At 46.7% G+C, this 17771-nt stretch overlaps 1 protein-coding gene across 3 annotated transcripts in view; it reads right to left on the bottom strand.

Moving 5' to 3' along the window:
- Positions 1-17771, bottom strand: part of EPHA5 (EPH receptor A5) — a 200857-nt gene that overhangs the window by 34643 nt on the left and 148443 nt on the right. Inside the window, exons 7-9 of one of the 3 annotated variants that reach the window (XM_059817456.1) lie at positions 15728-15887; positions 11555-11660; positions 1722-1787 (exon numbers count right to left, since the gene is read on the bottom strand). In XM_059817456.1, the coding sequence (XP_059673439.1) occupies positions 1722-1787; positions 11555-11660; positions 15728-15887 (332 nt within the window). The remainder of the gene's footprint in view (positions 1-1721; positions 1788-11554; positions 11661-15727; positions 15888-17771) is intronic. The other 2 variants (XM_059817457.1, XM_059817458.1) reach the window with 2 other exon arrangements.

The following is a 17771-nucleotide window of genomic DNA, read 5'->3' as shown; positions in this document are numbered from 1 at the left end:
ACTGAATGACTCCCTGCTTTCCTAAACCACCGCCAGAACAATTAAAAATAATTTAAACAAGATACCGTTTCCCCCGCTCGCAGGAAGCTCCCTCTGAAGTGATCTCCATAAATCTCCCTAAAGAGGTTGTCGTGCCTTCCCATAGCACAGCCGACAGCGTCTCTGCCTTGAAGTCGCTTTTCCCATTTCCCCCTTCTAGCTTGCGGCCACGTCTCTCCGCAGCTTAGGAGGAAACTTGTGGAGGGTGTTTTCCAGGTCAGCCGCGTTTTCCCTATGCGTCTCTCTTCTTCGTAGCCATCCAGTCCATTCCCGGTCTCCTCTGAGAAGTGTTTTCCATCGCTGCCACTCTCGGGTTGGGGACCTTGATGAGGGCATTTGAAGCATGGCTCCCAGCGAGGGACTGCTCCTGCGCTGGCGGCACAGGCACGACAGACGACAGAAGCACTGGGAGGTTTTCTTTTAGTGCAATCATTGCCAAACCGGTGGCTCGCAGGAACGACCGCACGTACCAGAAAAACATTTTGCAGCCAAAGACTTTGAGCTGAGCAGCCTTGCTTGCTAAGGCTGCTCTTAAGCACTCAAAAGTCACAAAAACCAATTTAAAAATGCTCCAACTGCAAAAAAAAAAAAAAAAGCCTTCTGCTTTAGGGCCTTTGGGATTTGCATTTGCAAACTCCTCCTTGGTTCAGGCCTCTGACGAAGCCAAAATACAGCACTAGAGGACCCCAAACCAGCCCATCTTGGTGCCTGCCGTGCCCCCCAGCCAGGGACTGCACCGTGACCCAGCTACCACCATGCAAAGCCTCAGCATCCCCCAGAAAACACACCAGAAGAGCTTCACACCTCTTGCCCAGCTATGCTGCAAAACCTTCCCAGTTTAACAACACACGTGGGACGTCTCAGCGCTCCTATGGTCTCAGGCAGCTATCTGAGGGGGATGGCGATTTCACGAGTCTCGTAGGAGGCTTAAGAAGATCTCTACCTGCCCAGATTACAGCCGATTCAGAGGTCTAAAACACATTCCCTTCGGGGAGCAACTCAACCTGTGTCCAGTCAAACCAACAGAAATTAAAATCAGCCTTCCTTTGATTAGTTAGAAAGGAGGGGAGAGTACAAGAGAGCAGAAACTGGTGAGGCAGCCCAGATGGTGGCAGAACGGGGCAGCATGCAGCACGGACACGCAGCTCTCGACACCGGCAGAGATATGTCCAACGCTGCTGGAGCATATCGTTGGCAAACAGCATCATGTCATTGCCGTGTATGCCATACATTGACATGTATGTCAATGACATACAGTTCGTTTCACTGACATGCACGTTACATGCCACTAAATACCTTTCCATTCCCGCCTGCCCCCTGCTTCCTTTCTGGGGGCAAATTACCTCCCCCAGCCCCTTTTGGTGACAAGAAGCAGAATTTGATGAAGCATCCAGCATACGTGATGTTTTATTACGACACATGACATTGCTGGTGCGGTGTCTGGATCACTCACGGCATAACGTATCAGGTTTTTTTCCCCCCCGCACCCCTGCTCTTGCTGGAGACACACTCTGCTTCGGGTCACGCTATTTCCAGTTGTTGAGATCGAGAAGCTGGATGCAGAGATCGGATGAGAAAACAGTTTCCAGGCCAATACAAGAAAGGGAGGGAGAGGCAGACTGTGCACAGAGAACACGGAGGGAGGACACGAAATAGGAGCCAGCACGGGTGGGAACACTGACCATGTTAGGCTCGGATAGGCAACAGCACGCAGAGAAGAAGCCCACCCACAGCCATGATCGCAGCAACTGAAAAGCAAACAAAAAGGCCCAGGATAAGGAATAATCCCACTGCCCTGGCAAAGTGCAAATACATTCGCAACATTTTTATATGCACTTCTTCCTTCTTATTGCAATTATTATTCGGACCTTAACAGCCTGGGCTGCAAGAATTTCATGGCTTATGCTACCGTTGGGGAAAAACGCCTTGGGGAGAGCGTATAAATCCTGGTCCTGCAAAGCAATTCACCATGTGCTTCCCGTACTTGAGTACCACCGTTAGCATTAATGGGGCCACCCATGTGCTTAAACTTAAGCGCCTGCCTTGGAGCAGGCAAAGTGACTTTTTCCACCAGCATGTGTGCGGTACAGCTACAATTGCCTTTGAAAAAACCAGCACTGGATGAATGCGAGCCCTGCTTTTGCAGACCCTTATGCACGTACTCAACTCACACAGCCCCTTCCGGGTCTCCGTGTATCGGTGAAGCTTTGCACGTGCATTACGCATCTGCAGAAGCAGGACCTTATGAGTCGTGTGAGAGCATTCAGCCTAAATAATCTCAAAATGTGGTGAGTTGAAAGGCGCTGCATGTGTCCACAGCTTGCTTTTGAAGGCTGCCGAGCCATTACTCTAGTCTAATCAGAGTATGGGTTCGCCGAGGCTGGCTGCACCTCAGTAATTGCCCTTTATCCTTCTCCAAGAACTTGCGTGGCCAATTTTTCTGTTCCCAAATCTATTAAGGTACTTCATCCTGAAAAAGAACATCATGCAGAAGAAACAACAGGAAGAACTTCAGCACGATATAGAAGCAGGAGCCCGACGGTGCAGACATACTCTGGTTAAAGTCAGCTGAAGATCTCACTCATCATTTCTCCTCAAATCATCATAACATGTCATCCTTGAAAAAAAATTGCACCCATCAGATTTTTATAAAGTAGAACTTAGAATGCCTAAACACATTAAAATAGCCTATTTAGGCAAAATTAACATTCTGCAACGGTACCGCCATAAATTATGATGCAAAATAACTTCAGGCATGCAGTGATTTACAGAATTATATACGGGATTATGTGCTTACTTAAATTAGAGCTGGTGAAGAATGTCTCTCTAAGCTCCTTTTGCATCAGGAAAACAACCTGCTAACATTTTCTAGACAGTGATGCCAATATTTTTTTACTATAATTGCCAATATTTTGTATTTTCGTAATGCCTCAGCTTGTGCAGTCATACTAATATGGGAGCAGCTCAGCCTTCACTAAACCTCTCCATTGATCCAAGTTAACATCGGAGGTCCAAAACCCAAAAGCACGCAAACGGAACCCAAGCATTATGTATTTTGAGTCAATTTTGCCATTTTCTGGGTTTAACCTCAGAGGATTTGAGCACACCACTTCCTTAAAACGAAAATAGCTCGCTGTTTTCTTAAACAAAGAAAACTCTTTGAGCACCTCATCAGCAACTGGGATGCTCTGAGACAAAAATCAGTTCCCTGCCCTGAATGCAGAGCGCTTCAGATCTCACTCGCTCCCTTTACGGGGAGGAAAAGAATGCTTAAGTGCAAGGGAAACGTGCTTCGACGCAGCCTTACTCCTCCTGCACACCCGCAACATAACGCTGTGCGCTTAGGGTCAAAAGACTCTGAAGTGTGACATTAGGGGAAATCTAAAGCTCTTAGAAACAAACTAAACTGGATCAGCAGACAATAAAATTCACCCTCCAGTCCCAGCAACACTTGGCTAGGTACGTGAATGGACTACTTGGCCTGAACAGTTAGGACAACAAAAGATTTGTTACTGCTCGTGTTACAAGGATGGCTTGATTTGGAAGATAAACTTCAGAATATAAACATCCTGAAGCAAATAAACCAGATGATAAACTCCAGGAAACCCACCGTGCCCTCATGGCCACCGCATTTGGGTGCTGATGGCTTCTAGGCAGGGCAGAGTTTCCCCGTCTCCTCACTCCATGCAGGGCTTTCTCGGTCTAGAAACTGAGGAGCTGAAAGCAAACGCTTTCCAGATGAGATCAAATGCTGTGGCAGGATAAGAGATCTCCGCTCAATGAAATACGCCCGGACCTCTCTGGGGTTTTAAGACCTTTAGCCAGCAAGCTGACCTGTATCGGGGAGCAGTCAGAGTTGAACTGAGCGCTGTATACATCAAAATTATTTGCAAAGTCTCCTCCAGCCTCACTGAATCAACCAGCAGACTACCAGGAGAGCTTGTGGGGTCTGCCCCTGGCTCCAGCGGGCGGTCAGGAGCCCCTCCGATCCGCTGCAGGTTAACAGATGACACGTCCAGATAACGGTGAAGGTTATTGCGAAAACACCTGCAGCATTAAATCCCCTTTGCTGGAAAAGAGCGAGGCGCTGAGGCGGCAGCGTCCCCGAAAGCCAAGCTGGCTTGAAACAAGGTGTGACGTCTGCTTCGAGCTCTGGCTTCAAGGAAAGGGCCGCAGATGGGCAGAGACAACGTAGAGGAGCCTGGAGCTGCAGCGGGACCTCCCAGACCTCCGTGGGCTGCCGGCGCTGCCCCGCTTCTTGGCTAGACCAACTCTCCCGCTTTCGGTTCTCTCAGGCGCACAAAGCCGACGCTCCTCCAGTTCTAGCAAAAGTGACCCCCGCGATGCCTATGTGGTTTGCAAACCCAACCGTCCAGGGAGCATGCTTTAATAAACCTGCGCTAGGAGGACTTATCAACCTCCTTGGCATCGTTTCAAGCCCTGGGCTACAATCTTTGTTAATGAAATGTATATATTTATGACAGGCCCCAACAACTGTGCCTGCAATCAATGTAATTAATTTACCGCAACTCCGCAGATGACCCAGACTGAGTTTGGAATTAAACTACATTTCTAAGTGGCTAGATGCATCTCGGAGAGGTTCTGCCATATATAGCTGCGGCTTTTAAGAGTTGTAAGTTGAAGACTTGGAGTCACGATAAACGAAAGCCTCGTTTGTTGCTTTTAATAAGCTGCTCTAATGGGATGTTCTTCAGAGGCTTGCAATTAGAGACTGAAATACTTGAGGGTGCCTGGGAAGATTTTTCTAATTCTTCATGCAGCCTTGAGCGATGCCAATGATTGCTCCCTGCATCGCCAGGTCAGGAGGCCAGCGCTACACCTAGCACCTCGGGACTCGACGCGCTTGCTTCAAACGTCAGAGGAGCAGCATTACACCCAGCGAGCTGCTAGGAATATATTCCTACTTTGCCCAGGACTATATGAATGTTTAAGGAGTCACCTCCTCTTCCTGCCGAGTTCACACGTTAAAGCACGTCTCTGCGCTGTTCGAGAATAAGCTGAGAATGCAGAAGCCCAAGCAGACGTCTATGCAATCACTATGGGGAAGGAAAGCAACGCTTCCAGGGGAAGGAACTGCACTTGGAAAGACCGCTGGCATTATACTTTGCTACGTCTAAGCCGTAAGAAAGTACGTATAACCTTTTTCCTAGGTAAGAGGCCAAGTGCCGCAACGTGGCGTGCCTCCAGGAGAGGTCACGCTTCCTATTTCTAGCATCCAAAGCAAGGTGAAACATCCCCATATTCAGAAGTGCAGAGGGACAACAGTCTGATTCGCTTCTTCATCCTCTACCCACTCCACAGCCAAGAGAAAACACTGTAAAACCCCACTCTGAAACACTACGTACGCATGGGGCTTTCACCAGTGCTCAGCAGGAGCCTGGAGCTGCTACCACTGAAGTCAGGCTCCATTTTCAGCTCAAAGGGCAGCCCAGTTTCCTTCTCGAAGTGGGAACGGGACTTGCACAACGCCATCAAACGCATCACCTGAATGAAGGCGAGGAGCTCTCGTCACTCACTGCTGCGCTCCCCCACGTTTCCCCTGCTCAGACAAAGCTTACACCAGCTGCATATCTGTTCCCGATGGTCCTCCTGCCCCGTTCCCTTGGCTGCTGGCAGAATAACTCAGCAATACTGCTTTCAAGGACAATGCCTCATGGGCTTGGAGCTTAATTACAGATTCGGTCGACTCTCACCTCCTGTCTGGGCCAAAGTCATCCGGAGGCAGATGAGCCTAGGTCCCTAAACCCCCCCTCGAAACTGCAGCAGCTCAGACTGGCTTGCGGAGCCCGGTGTGTTTGAGCAGAAGTACTAAGCCAAAAAGTGTTTAGAATCAAAAAGAAAAAAGGTGTTGGAGCAGCCAAATTTGCCAAGCTGCTCGAGGCAGGATGCTAGAGGTGGGGACCACGGGCAGCAGATGCTGCCCTGGGAAGGCAGCACCCTGTGCAGAAGCGTGCACCGGAGCGCTTTTTTTTCAGAGCGGGATCCTGTATACCAATGCCCCTAACGCTTCTCTCTGGGAAAACGTACCGCCAAAGAGCAAAGAGGCTGTTAACATGACGGAGGTAGTAAAAACCTTGACCCGAACAGAAGCAGGATCAGACCCTGCCTGCTCTCAGTGGATGGGAATTTTGACTTGGCAGAGCAATAGCTTCTCCAACAAAATCCTTCCTCTTGTCAGGTGAATCGCGGGGAATATTTGGCAGTAAGCAGCATCATAAAGTGGCTATAAATCACGGGAGACAATGTCCTGTAGGAAGAAGGAAGAGCAGGCAAGAATGTAGAGATAAAAATGCTTTAAAAAGTCACAACTAACAAAAATTGTGACTCATGCTGGAAAAATTCTCTCTATGAAAAACATTATCTACAAACTGTCTCCCATTTCCTACGGAAATACCGAAAAAGCAAACTATTTTAAGCCCTGACACATCTTGGAAAATAGGATGGGCGGGAGGTTATGGAAAAATTCATCCATTTTGACCTTCCACATCACGGAAGGTTGCAAACGCTGGCTCAGGATCTAGGATATACACCACAATCCTTTCACCCTCTCTACTCCCTGAAAGTCACTTTTTAACAAGATGCATATATTTGTGTCCAGAAAGTAGCCCTCTGCCACCGCAGGGGCTGATATTTAAAAGTCTAAATCAGCTAAGGTCAAGGATGGATACTCTGGTGCAGAAGTATCTAATTGCCAATACCCAGGTGGCAAGATTTGTCTTTGCTTTGTCTTTCAAACGCTAGTTCCTTGCCAGAGAGAGACTTTCTATATATGCACAACACAGGGCGAGGGGCAGTTTTTTGTTGCTTCAAATCTATTTTTTTTTTTTCTTAAGTTCTATAAAAAGCTCCCTCCGGTTCTCTGGAAGATCACTCGAGATGGAAAGGTCATCCATAATGTAGCTGGCTATAAATGCAGACGCACAGGACACTTAGTTATTTTGAGCGGCTTTTGCAAACATGGTCAGCATTGACCTAATAGCATCGCCATTTTACTCCGTGGAAGCCCATGCCTTTGTTTAGGGCTACAAGGCTCAAATGCTTGGGGGACCGGAGGGATCAGCAGTCTTATAACACTCACCCCAAGACCCCACCGATTTTGCAAACAGGGCTTGGTTTGAACGACAAAAGAGGGGGAATTGCTCTGGAGCGGTGGGTCTCCTTCCCACAGAATCACTAAGGTTGGAAAAGACCTGTAAGATCATCAAGTCCAACCATCAGCCCAACCCCACCATGCCCACTAAACCATGTCCCGCAGTGCCACGTCCACACGTTCCTTGAACACCTCCAGGGATGGTGACTCCACCACCTCCCTGGGCAGCCTGTTCCAGTGCTTCACCACTCTCTCAGTAAAGAAATTTTTCCTAATATCCAGCTTAAACCTCCCCTGGTGCCACTTGAGGCCATTCCCTCTTGTCCTATCACTTGTCACTTGGGAGAAGAGACCAACACCCACCTCACCACAACCCCCTGTCAGGCAGTTGTAGAGAGCAGGCAGAACTGTAGATTCCCAGGCTGATGCAAACCTGGCTTCCTACCTCAGTTCGTCGGAAGAAAGGGGCTGATGCCGCAATGACGACTGTGGCACCTTACTGCTCCTTGCAAGACGGAGCGCAAAGATCTTTGTGACTGGCATTGTCCGACACGGACTGTAAAACAGAAGTCTGTAATGATTTTAGATTAATATATACTTCAACTAGGAACAACAAGGCCAAGCGACATCTAATTCGAGCATTGCTAGGAAAGCAGTATTTATAGCCTTGCTCGATCTGTAAAATGCACTGCACTTTCGAGAAGAACATGTAATCCTAACAAAACAAAGATAACAACAACTCTGTGTTCTTCAATTCAATGCTTGTAGCTGGTTTAATAATAGATTTTCAATCCACTTCTCTTTTTTTGCTGAGGTCTGATTTAGTGAATCTCTTTGATTTGTAATCCTGATCGTTGTATTATTAATATGCCCTTGATGTAAAGAGTGGGATAACTTAAAAAAGTGATCAACTATTTTGCTTGGTGGCATTTCTGACCTTGGTCAGAGGACACATTATTTACAGGAAGAGTTTTCCCGAGCATCTGCAAGTAAATCAGCTCTGAAACGCAGCTTAATTGTTTAGGGCGAAGTGCATTGAGTTTGAAATTCCCAGGAACCTCCAGCTTCAGACAGAAAGCACGTTTCCACAGATGGACGCTGGCATGTGGAAATGCCACCGTGACCACCGTTCAGCTGACCTTTGGTTTAGGGCCAGCTGCCAACGGGAAATGCCAAGCTGTTATTTACATTCGTTCAAAAGAAGCGAGAAAACCGCAGAGATACTTGAAAGCAAAAAAAGGGGAAGAGGTTTGGAAACTTCTGCCTCCGGGGACCTAGCGGAATATAAAAAGCCTGCAGAGCCCAGCAAACTTCAGAGTCCTACGGCTGGAAAATCACTTTCTGAGCTGCCGAGAGCAGGAGAACATCCCCTTCTCACTGCAGGACTGCTCTCAAGCTCCTGCTCGCTTCAGCCCAGCATTTGGGAGGATAGGCACAAAGAGATGCCATACGGCATCCTAGGGAGGAATATCCTAATTCTGAGGTGCCCAGGGCCCCCCAAGGAGCCTGGGAGCTGCACGGAGCCAGCAAGGAGGAGCCTGTTTGCAGGAGCTGGCCAGGCTACGTCCTCACTCCTGCAGAGCAAGAGGGTTTTTCTCCTTAGCTTTGCTGCTGGGCCATACCTGCTCTCCTACGCCAGCAGAAAAGACAGAGCCTGGGCTGTGCACAGCTTGCTTGGCATGGAAAGCAGTGGTGATTCCAGCTGGAGCAACTCCTGGAGTTCAAAATGTCTGTTTTTCTAAAAGCAAGTATGGGAAAGAATTGGGAAAGGAAATTTCACCCCCTGGAACCAGGCACTGGAACAACATAACCACTCCAAAGATACAGGAAAGCATCTTCCAGAAACAGGTTAACAGCTTCAGAAAAGGATTATCCCATGACTTGGAATGCATTTATCATCCCCACAGTGTCACAGCAGGAGAGTCACTCCACAAATTGTCTCAGAATCATACCCAAGGCAAAGCAGCATGACTGTCATGTTTCAGTGGCATTTCTGTTTCTGCCAAACAGAAGCAATTTTTTTGTCTTGCTTTGTTTAATTTCAAATTGGCTGTCAGCTTTCTGGGCTTCTGGGGTTTATTCTTCTCTTCGGCGAGTCACTCAACGCACTAGAGGGGCTTTAAAATTCACGGGAACTCAAAGCGGCCGAGAAGCTCTGTGGTTTTGAAGGCTATTAGATTAGATTAGATTAGAGCCATCCTCTAATGATGGACCAAACTTTGGCGCTGGAGGCTTCTCCACCACCTCCAGCTGAGGGACTGGGCTCTTCCCAGTTTAGGGGAAGGGTTGAAAAGATAAAAATGGACCAAGACCTCAGCTCCCTGTGCCTGCCCCTTCCCATACATCCAGCGTGGCACCATGGAGAAGCTCCTGGGAAGCTGCAGCTGCCCTTGGGTCCATGGAGAGAGGTGTGCGTACAAGGTAGGAGGATTAAGGCAGCAGCAGAGGCGGCAATAAAAGTCTAGCCAAAGGAGACAAGGGCTTTTATAAACATGCCAAGAGATAAAGAGCCAAGAGGAAGCACATCCTGGAAAGCCCATTAGGGTAAAGGACAGAAAGACGTAACTAACGAGAATTGCTGACAAATGGCTCAGGCTTTGCAACTGCTTGCTTGGTCCAGATTGGGTAGGAGCAAAAAAGAGACCTGCAAGGGCATGGCCTCCCCAAAAGGGTCCCGAGCGCTTGTCAGCGACTGTGGGAAGAGCAAGAGCTGCTGGTTGCCACACAGTCGAGATTCCTTAAGGTCACAGAGAGATACACGTCCCTCCACCTGCGATTCACCCTCCCAGACTCCTCCGTGCAGAGGTGCCAGGCTACATCCACGGCTTCCCTACTGCCACGCGTGCATCCTCCCGTTTCATGGATACAAGCACGCATCCAGGCTGGGGGAGGGCGAGGGCCGCATCCCCCAGCTCTGTTCAAGGAGGGATTTGACTCAAAACCTCCAGCCTTTAAGGAGAGACTTGAACTCCTGCCTACAGTGTTCAGAGCCAAGTCTTTTTGGCTACAGCTTTCCTGTAGCCCCTGGTGTGAATGGCTACAGACCCCCCCCTGCTGCTGCATGCTTCTCGTGCAGACAGGAGCATTTGCTTTCCCATTTTTAAGCCCAACAAGTCACTCGAAGCAGACGACAGGAGCTCGAACGGCTGAGCTGGAAGAGACTGTCAGTCTCTGACCTTGAGTGGCGATGAGTCTGGCAGCACACTTACCTTTTAAGACAGAAATTAACTGTGTCCTTCCATGGATGCCTTATGCCTGGGGACAGAGCTGCTCAGCCTGGCTGGATTTCACCGCGCTGTGTTCGCAGACTGATACCCTACCTCCTCTACGAAATAAGACCCTCAGCCAATACATTCAGTATCAGCGCAGTTCCTCTGTGAGTATCTTGTAACTATTCTTACCACTTACAATATCCTGTAATTTCCAGCCACCTTGCTAGACCCCAGCTTAAGGCAGACCTGTATCATGAAAGCAACAGTGGGCTGATGGGTACCTTAGAAGCATAAATGTTTACTTTGTACTGAAAATAAATTCAGCCTTATCAATAGATGCACCTCACATTGCTTTGCATGAAGGATGTTGCATCGTTTGACTACTGCCACTAAAAAAACGTACTAATACACGTGTAGTATATGAAAGAAGTGCCTTGTGTGCTGGCTGCTACACCAACCTAGTGCTGCAGTACAAACTGATCCTGATACGAGCCAGATTTTCCCCCAATACCACAGTCCCTTGTTCACCAACAAGTTCCATCAACTTCCATTAGAGTTGTCAAGGACGGCATAGCCCAGGCTTTCATCACTTGCCTATGTTTAAGCACATGAGAAGTCAATGGCATCGCCTGATGGTTTGAAGCTGAGTGTCACGCTCCGTGGGGGGAGCTCTCTGTATAATTTACTAGCGCGTGGGGAACGCATTAGTGTCCTACGCATGAAAAATGAAATCCAGACCTGACCAAAAACTTGGGGCGTTCGGCCATTTGGCTGAGTTTCGTCTCTTTTTCTTGGCAAGTGTTTTCCTGAAGTCAAGTCGTCTCTGTGAGCAAAGCCCATTGCGAGCTCTGAGCGCAAACATAGGGGCTTCAGGGTGTTTTACCTGTGATAACATGGTCTGCTTATTTTTAAAGGAATGTGAAAACACTCCTGTGAGAATCAAGTCGAATAACCAGGGCCAGTCTATACAGAGAAGAAAATCATTGGGAAGTGAACGACGTCTGTGAGCGAAGCCTTTGCCATTCCTGCCTGTCGAAACAGATCAATCAGCCCACCCTCGTGCTGTTTTACAGTGCTCCCGCTCGACAGCTTCGTTCACATGCTGCTTCCACCGAAATCAGGCTAATCAGCTGGTCAGATAAAAGTTATTACAAAACTCGGAGAAGTATAAATACGCAGCTTCTTCTCTTACCTTCCGCTGAGAAGGAAACCGATAACAACAGCCAGCAGAATGACTCCCACTGTTACAGACACAACAATTATAGGAATCTGGCTCTGGTCGCTGGATGCAGCTACTGCTGAGATGAGAAACAGAAAATGGAGATTAAGGTTAAAACGAGAGTCAGCACTCACATGAGGCTTTCTAGTGAGGCTGCCAGCGAGGTTTCAAGTCTTACCAGTTTGTTTCTTCTTTTACGCTTTGTGTTTTCCCCCTTTGCTGTCTGTTTCTAGTTTGGAAAGGGAATGGGTGGAAAGAAACCAAAAACACATGCAAAACCAAGCCAAAAACCCAACAAAATTGCATCTCATCACTGAATTCAGAAACCAAGGTGATGCAGAATGCAGCCTTTGAGTTTGCAACCTCAAGTTTGTCTTCCTGGGTTAGCTGCGTTAGAAATCACACAGATAAAAGACGAAAACCCAACAGGTTCCCATTTGCAGAGAGAACGTTTATGGAACATTATCGTTACGAGACATGAGCAGGATGTCCAAGATAAACAGCATTACCTGCGCTTCAAGAAGCTATAAGCAACTAAAAACTAAGTCCTTGTGGCATCTATATCACACGGCCAGAAGGTGCCCCCTGTAAAACAGGAATTTGCCAAGACACATACGCCGGTTGGTCTTTTTATCGGCCAAGGGAAGCAGAACTCTCCCAGCCCATGCCTTGTAAAAAGCCCTCCTGCCACAAGGCAGGAGACGAGTCCCGCAGTAAAGATGCCAGCAGAAAGGTCGGGAAAGCTGTTTGAGAACTGGGTTTCGCCACAGGTTAAGTGAGAGCAGGTGAGCAAGCTCCTGCAGCCTGTGAAATGGCAATGCTAACACCACGCGTATCTTGCTCATCTGCTTTGCACGGCAGCGGAAGGAGTCCACGTCTCCCCAGGGGTTTGCATGTGGGGCTCCCGGAGCAGATCCCAAAACCTCCTCACCCTGCCCTCTCCACTGCCAGCTTATTTAGCAGCGTATATTTAACCATCACGGGGTACAAATCTGGCTTCCTCCCCCCAAAACCAGCTCCCCAGTGTAGGTGCTGCTGCTGTGCGGGGAAAAACCTCATTATAGCTCCTACCCTCGTGCCGGCCCCGGACGAAGCTTCACCCACCCCGGGGAGCAGCAGGAATCGATTGCGCACTGAAGAAGCCTTTAACTAAATGATTGAAGTAAAAACGGGTCCTTAGCACAGGATTAATTTTATGGAGGCTATAAAATAACTGAATATAGTCCCATATTAATTGTTAAAAGAAAAGAAAGAGGAAAAGGTATGGCATTAAACATTGATCTGCAATGGGTTTCAAGTAGGTCTTCGTACGGGAGCTCTCCGGCGCTCAACGGCGAGCGGCGCAGAACTGCTACAGCAGTGTAAATGATTTCAGAAGGATTGTCCTCGATACATTAAATATTTAATGTTAACTGCTCCAAACCCGTGCCATCATCCAGAGATCTTATTAGCCTCAGGAATTTATGGAGACTCCTTAAGATGATATTTTATTGCTTTCTTGACAAAATAATTAAAAAGAAAAACATTTAAAGGAGAACATTAAGCTGTGACTGGTGGTTTTTTGCACAGCTCGAGGGATAGGGAAATGAGATAAATCCTGCTGTGATCTACAGCAGCTAAAAAGCTTGAATTCATAAGCCAAGCTGGGACCTTGCTGCCACTTAAAGCCGGGGGGGGAACCTGCATTACCCCTCCTCGACTTGGTGATACGTTCCCACTCCCACCCGGCCGCCCAGCTGGATTAGTGCACCAATCCAGCCGAAAAACAGCTTTGGGCAAGGTTAGTTTTATCAGGGCTAGGCGAGCTCGGTGGCATTTGGAAAGGAGGACAGCAGTGAGTGGATACACCCAGCAACAGCTTCCACCCAAATAAAAAATTCCGCTGAAAAATGCAGCCCTGGCTGCACTGCGGCGCTTTGCAGAATTGCACGTGCAGGCAGCAGTACGTAAAAAAACCCCAAAATTTGGAAAACGAGACAAGTCCAAAACAAGTTACGGCTTCCCCCCAGCTGCATTTCTAAGGCTGTTGTTTCATATTTCCTCCAAGTAGATTAAAAATAACTTTACAGAAACCTTGCAACCTGGAAACAAAACCTGTTGTTCGGTCCAAACGATTTTGGAGGCTGTTTTTGATTCTCACAACAGTCACTGAAAGGTTTTCATTGGGGCTTGAATCAAAATAATTTGCTTTGGCTCTAACAAGAGATTCAGATCTGAACGCCGATGTAGCAGTGAGATTTCGATCTGTGCTTGCTTTCAGATTTTCCGGGACGTTCAGGAAAGCAGTGGGAGTCTGGTCACACTCCCGGCACTAATATTGACTTTATATAGAGCCTTGGAAGAAAAAAATAAAAATAATCGCTTTTTAAAAGGTTTTAAATGTCAACCGGAGCTGCATTTTGCAAGATACTGAGGCTTACATTGCATTTCAGTTCTTACCAAGCGTTTAAACATCTGGTTAAGTCCTGCTTCAGCCAGAGCTCAAGTCCAACAGAGGAACAGTTCCCAGCTCCCAAACCGGGGACCGTGCAGTAGGTATTCCTCCGACTACGCTGGCAGCTCCTTAGGATCAGAGAAGTACCTACTCCTCTGCCTTTAAAACGCTAAAGATGGGTGCAAGTGTGACTAAATGACTCAAGGTGTTTAAAGTGCTGAAAGATATTACCAGGTGACGTCCTCAAAAAACCCTGATTAACACAGACACTTACACGATGGGCTTTATGGAAGTGCCATCATTTTTGGACCAGGATCGTAGGTACCGATGGCACTGGATCAAATGTGCATATATTCATCTATTATTCATTAATAGTCTGGAACACCATTACTCAAACGACTCTAAACTAGAAACTTTCCAAGTGCAAGCAAAATTTCCTTAGTATAATATAGAATAATTTTCAGCACAACATGATTTTGTTGCTACTTATAGGGCACGATTAATGGTTAATGCAATAAGAAATACATTAAATAGACCATTCTTATTGCATTAATGTTTGCATCGTGATGCAATTTGCACTGTATTAGTTCAGTCACTGACTCCGCAGCTACATCTGCACATGTATAATGATTCCTTTAAAATCTATTACGGCTTCAAAGGTAGCATGCATTGAAAAGACAACTTGGTGTCTTCTTCTCAGTGACGATGTATTTTAAATGAACTGGAGTAACAGTAATCAAAGTATTGACAAATTTAAATTTCTAAGGAAAACATACAGAAAATTGGCTCTTCCCCACAGGAATGAACAGAGCATTTCCACCACAAAATTTCTCTTCCATGCAAACAGTATAAAAGATTAATAAATGACAGTTGTACAAACCGAAATAGATAGAACGTATTTTCTGAGGGAGAAAATTATCTTTTGACACCTCTGCAAAAATTTGGTACTCGGGACAAAAGGAATTTCCCCACAGCTGTGCCTGAACACAGGGGAAAGAGCCTCTGCGTGCCTCGGGAGTTCACCCCGCCGCAGAATCTGCTCCAGAATCCAGACCTGGATGATCAGATTCATTAAAAAAAAAAAAGAAAACAAAAAAATTTCAAACCCCACAAATGCGTAACAGGCCAAGCAAAGTCTTCTGCCTGCGGCGCACATTTTTCCCATTTCTGATGGCAAGTCAAATTCCTTTCCTCGAGGCTGAGGCATTGGCAGCCAACAGAAACCATCTTTCAACTTGACAGGCACTTACACCAAAAGACGCTACCGCTGGTCCAATTCTGACCCCTGCAGAGAGGCCCCATTTCAGGGTTTTTCCCCCCAGATGCAGATATTTAAGAGGGCTCAGCATCCTCCGCAGACAGCCGTTAAGAGGTGTGAAGGAGCAGGTCTCATCCCCTCTCTCCTGAGAGGAGAGCCCTTGTCCTCTCTTGCATCGGCTCTCGTAAATAGAGGATTTTTCTAAGCAGGGAACCCTATGAATGTCTGGAGCCTGAAGACCTCCTGACTTCCCCTCCCGCCCCACCACGTGAGACAAGGAAGCAAGGACAGATGCGTTAGCCTGTCTGGTGCACGGTCGTGATGTGCCTGACGTTTCCAAAGTCAAGGGATGAGGCCAGGAGGAAGGGAAGCTCTCCGCAAAGGTATCGATCCCCTGACTCCCTTCTGGTAACCGTTCCGGAGACGCGGGCTGACAGTAATTAAAAGGACTTACACACTGGGCTGGTTTCAAACTCAAATCTTCGGCTGAAGCCACCGTAGCCGGCAGCTGTCCGAGCTCGGATCTGGAAGACGTACGCCGAGCCTGGTTTCAAGCCGTCTGCTGTAATCGTCGTCTCTTTGGATTTGATGATGGTGTAGCTCGTCTCCTGGTCCTTTTCCCAACCCCCCCAAAAAACATAAAGTTCAGACAGACAAATAGTGGCTCTCAGAGACGACAGATTTGTCACAACCCCCAGAGCAATGTTACAAAGGATGACTGAAATATGCGCTTTTGAGGGTATCTTCCCCAACCTGCCCCCTCTGAAGGCCCTTTCTGCAGTACAAAATGTGAGATCTGATTATCTCTTTTATAATCACTAACTCTAGGAGGTAGGAAAGAGAGCAGAGGGACCTTCCACCCAGAAATGACAATACGGGGACCAAACGAGCATCTGCAGTAGAAGCAGCTTTCCGTTGCTCGGGATGTACGCGGCCCGGGGCAATGGAAAGGTTCATCCTACAAAGATCAATCCCAAGGCATGAGGAAGAGGAAAAAAGTCCCATCGCCTTAGAAGGGGATTTTAATTTATACCAAAACGACTTCCCAGTAGTGTAATTAGGCCTAAAAGAGAATAATATATTATACGTTGTACAACTTTATGTTGGCATTTCTACGAACCGCGAATTAGACCTTGGGAAGGGAATACTAAACCAAAACTCCAGGAAAACACCTAATTCTGCATTGTTCTTCTGAAGCAATGAACTTGAAGAAAATTTGCTGAAATAAATCTTCATTTACATCAGTTTCTAATGCGAAAGAGTTTCAGTTCTTTGATTAAAATTTCACTCAAATGCTTGGTAATTACTCTTAGAATTATTTACTGTAACACATAATCTAGACAAGAGCTCATAAATTAAGGACTACAAACTCGGAAACTGCTTTTTATTCACCGTATGCTCTCAGATCCAAATAATTATGAGGTAAACAGGAGTTCTTAGTAATTCCCTACCAAGATTTCTGCATAGCTCTTAGAATCTGAACTGATTTTTCTTTTTTCTTTTTTATTTAATGGGCAACTTTCCAGAGACAGTAATATGCCTGGATAAGGCCCTGGGACTCTCCAAATGTAGGATTACAGATTTTCTCATTGAAGCCTGTAGCTACACAAGACTGTTTTGGAGAAATATGTGTGTGTGTGTATATATATATATATACACATGCGCCTTTTCTCTTTCTTGTTAAGGAGCGATTTCTCTTAAAGGAATGCAATCTGACAAAACTCAATTTTCCAAAACATTTAATATAGATCATTCTCATCCCTTGGAAACGAACACTGCGAATTTACCCTTCTAAAGGGCTGAAAACCGAGAGAATACAAATGACAGTAGCAACAAACAAGAAGGATTAAAGACGACATCCCAAATCTAACTCAATGACTGGTTAAAAAGCAATAAGTGAATATTAGGTCACATCTTTGCTTGTATGTCAGCCCAATTAGGTTTTCAATACACCGTTGGCTTCTGCTAACATTTAAACACTTGAGCTTTCCTACGGAAAACACTAAGCTTTGCTATCAGCTTAAAAGAAATAAATCAAGACAGCGTAAACTCGGACTGGCTGTAGCTACCTCCCCATGAAGGACTTGCACTTGAACCATTGACTGAAGCTATTTGAGACTAGTTCTGGACCACAAAATACAATGTTTTAAGCCTCCCCCTCCCCCCGATTTGTTTGAAAACAAACTAAGTAAAACGAACACCTATATGGATTTTTTTTGTTTTAATTATTTGCTCATTATCAAGGTCGCTAGAGGCTAATCTTCCCAGGCCGCTCCACGGTAAGGATTCAATGCGCTACAACAGTCGTTCAAACAAGTTAATAAAAGAATCAGTAATGGATTATTTCCAGCAATAGCATGTCCTGATTCTTGCCTTCTGCTTTGTGCTTTAATCTTTTTGAAAACCTCAGCTCTATTTAAGCCACTCACACATCTTGTGCCCTTGCCCAAGCTCCCTCATCTGCAAAAACAGTATTGATTTTATCCTGACGCCGGAGT

Source organism: Gavia stellata, chromosome 5, assembly GCF_030936135.1.
Source record: "Gavia stellata isolate bGavSte3 chromosome 5, bGavSte3.hap2, whole genome shotgun sequence".
Taxonomy (NCBI): domain Eukaryota; kingdom Metazoa; phylum Chordata; class Aves; order Gaviiformes; family Gaviidae; genus Gavia; species Gavia stellata.
This window is presented reverse-complemented; position numbering and strand designations above follow the sequence as displayed.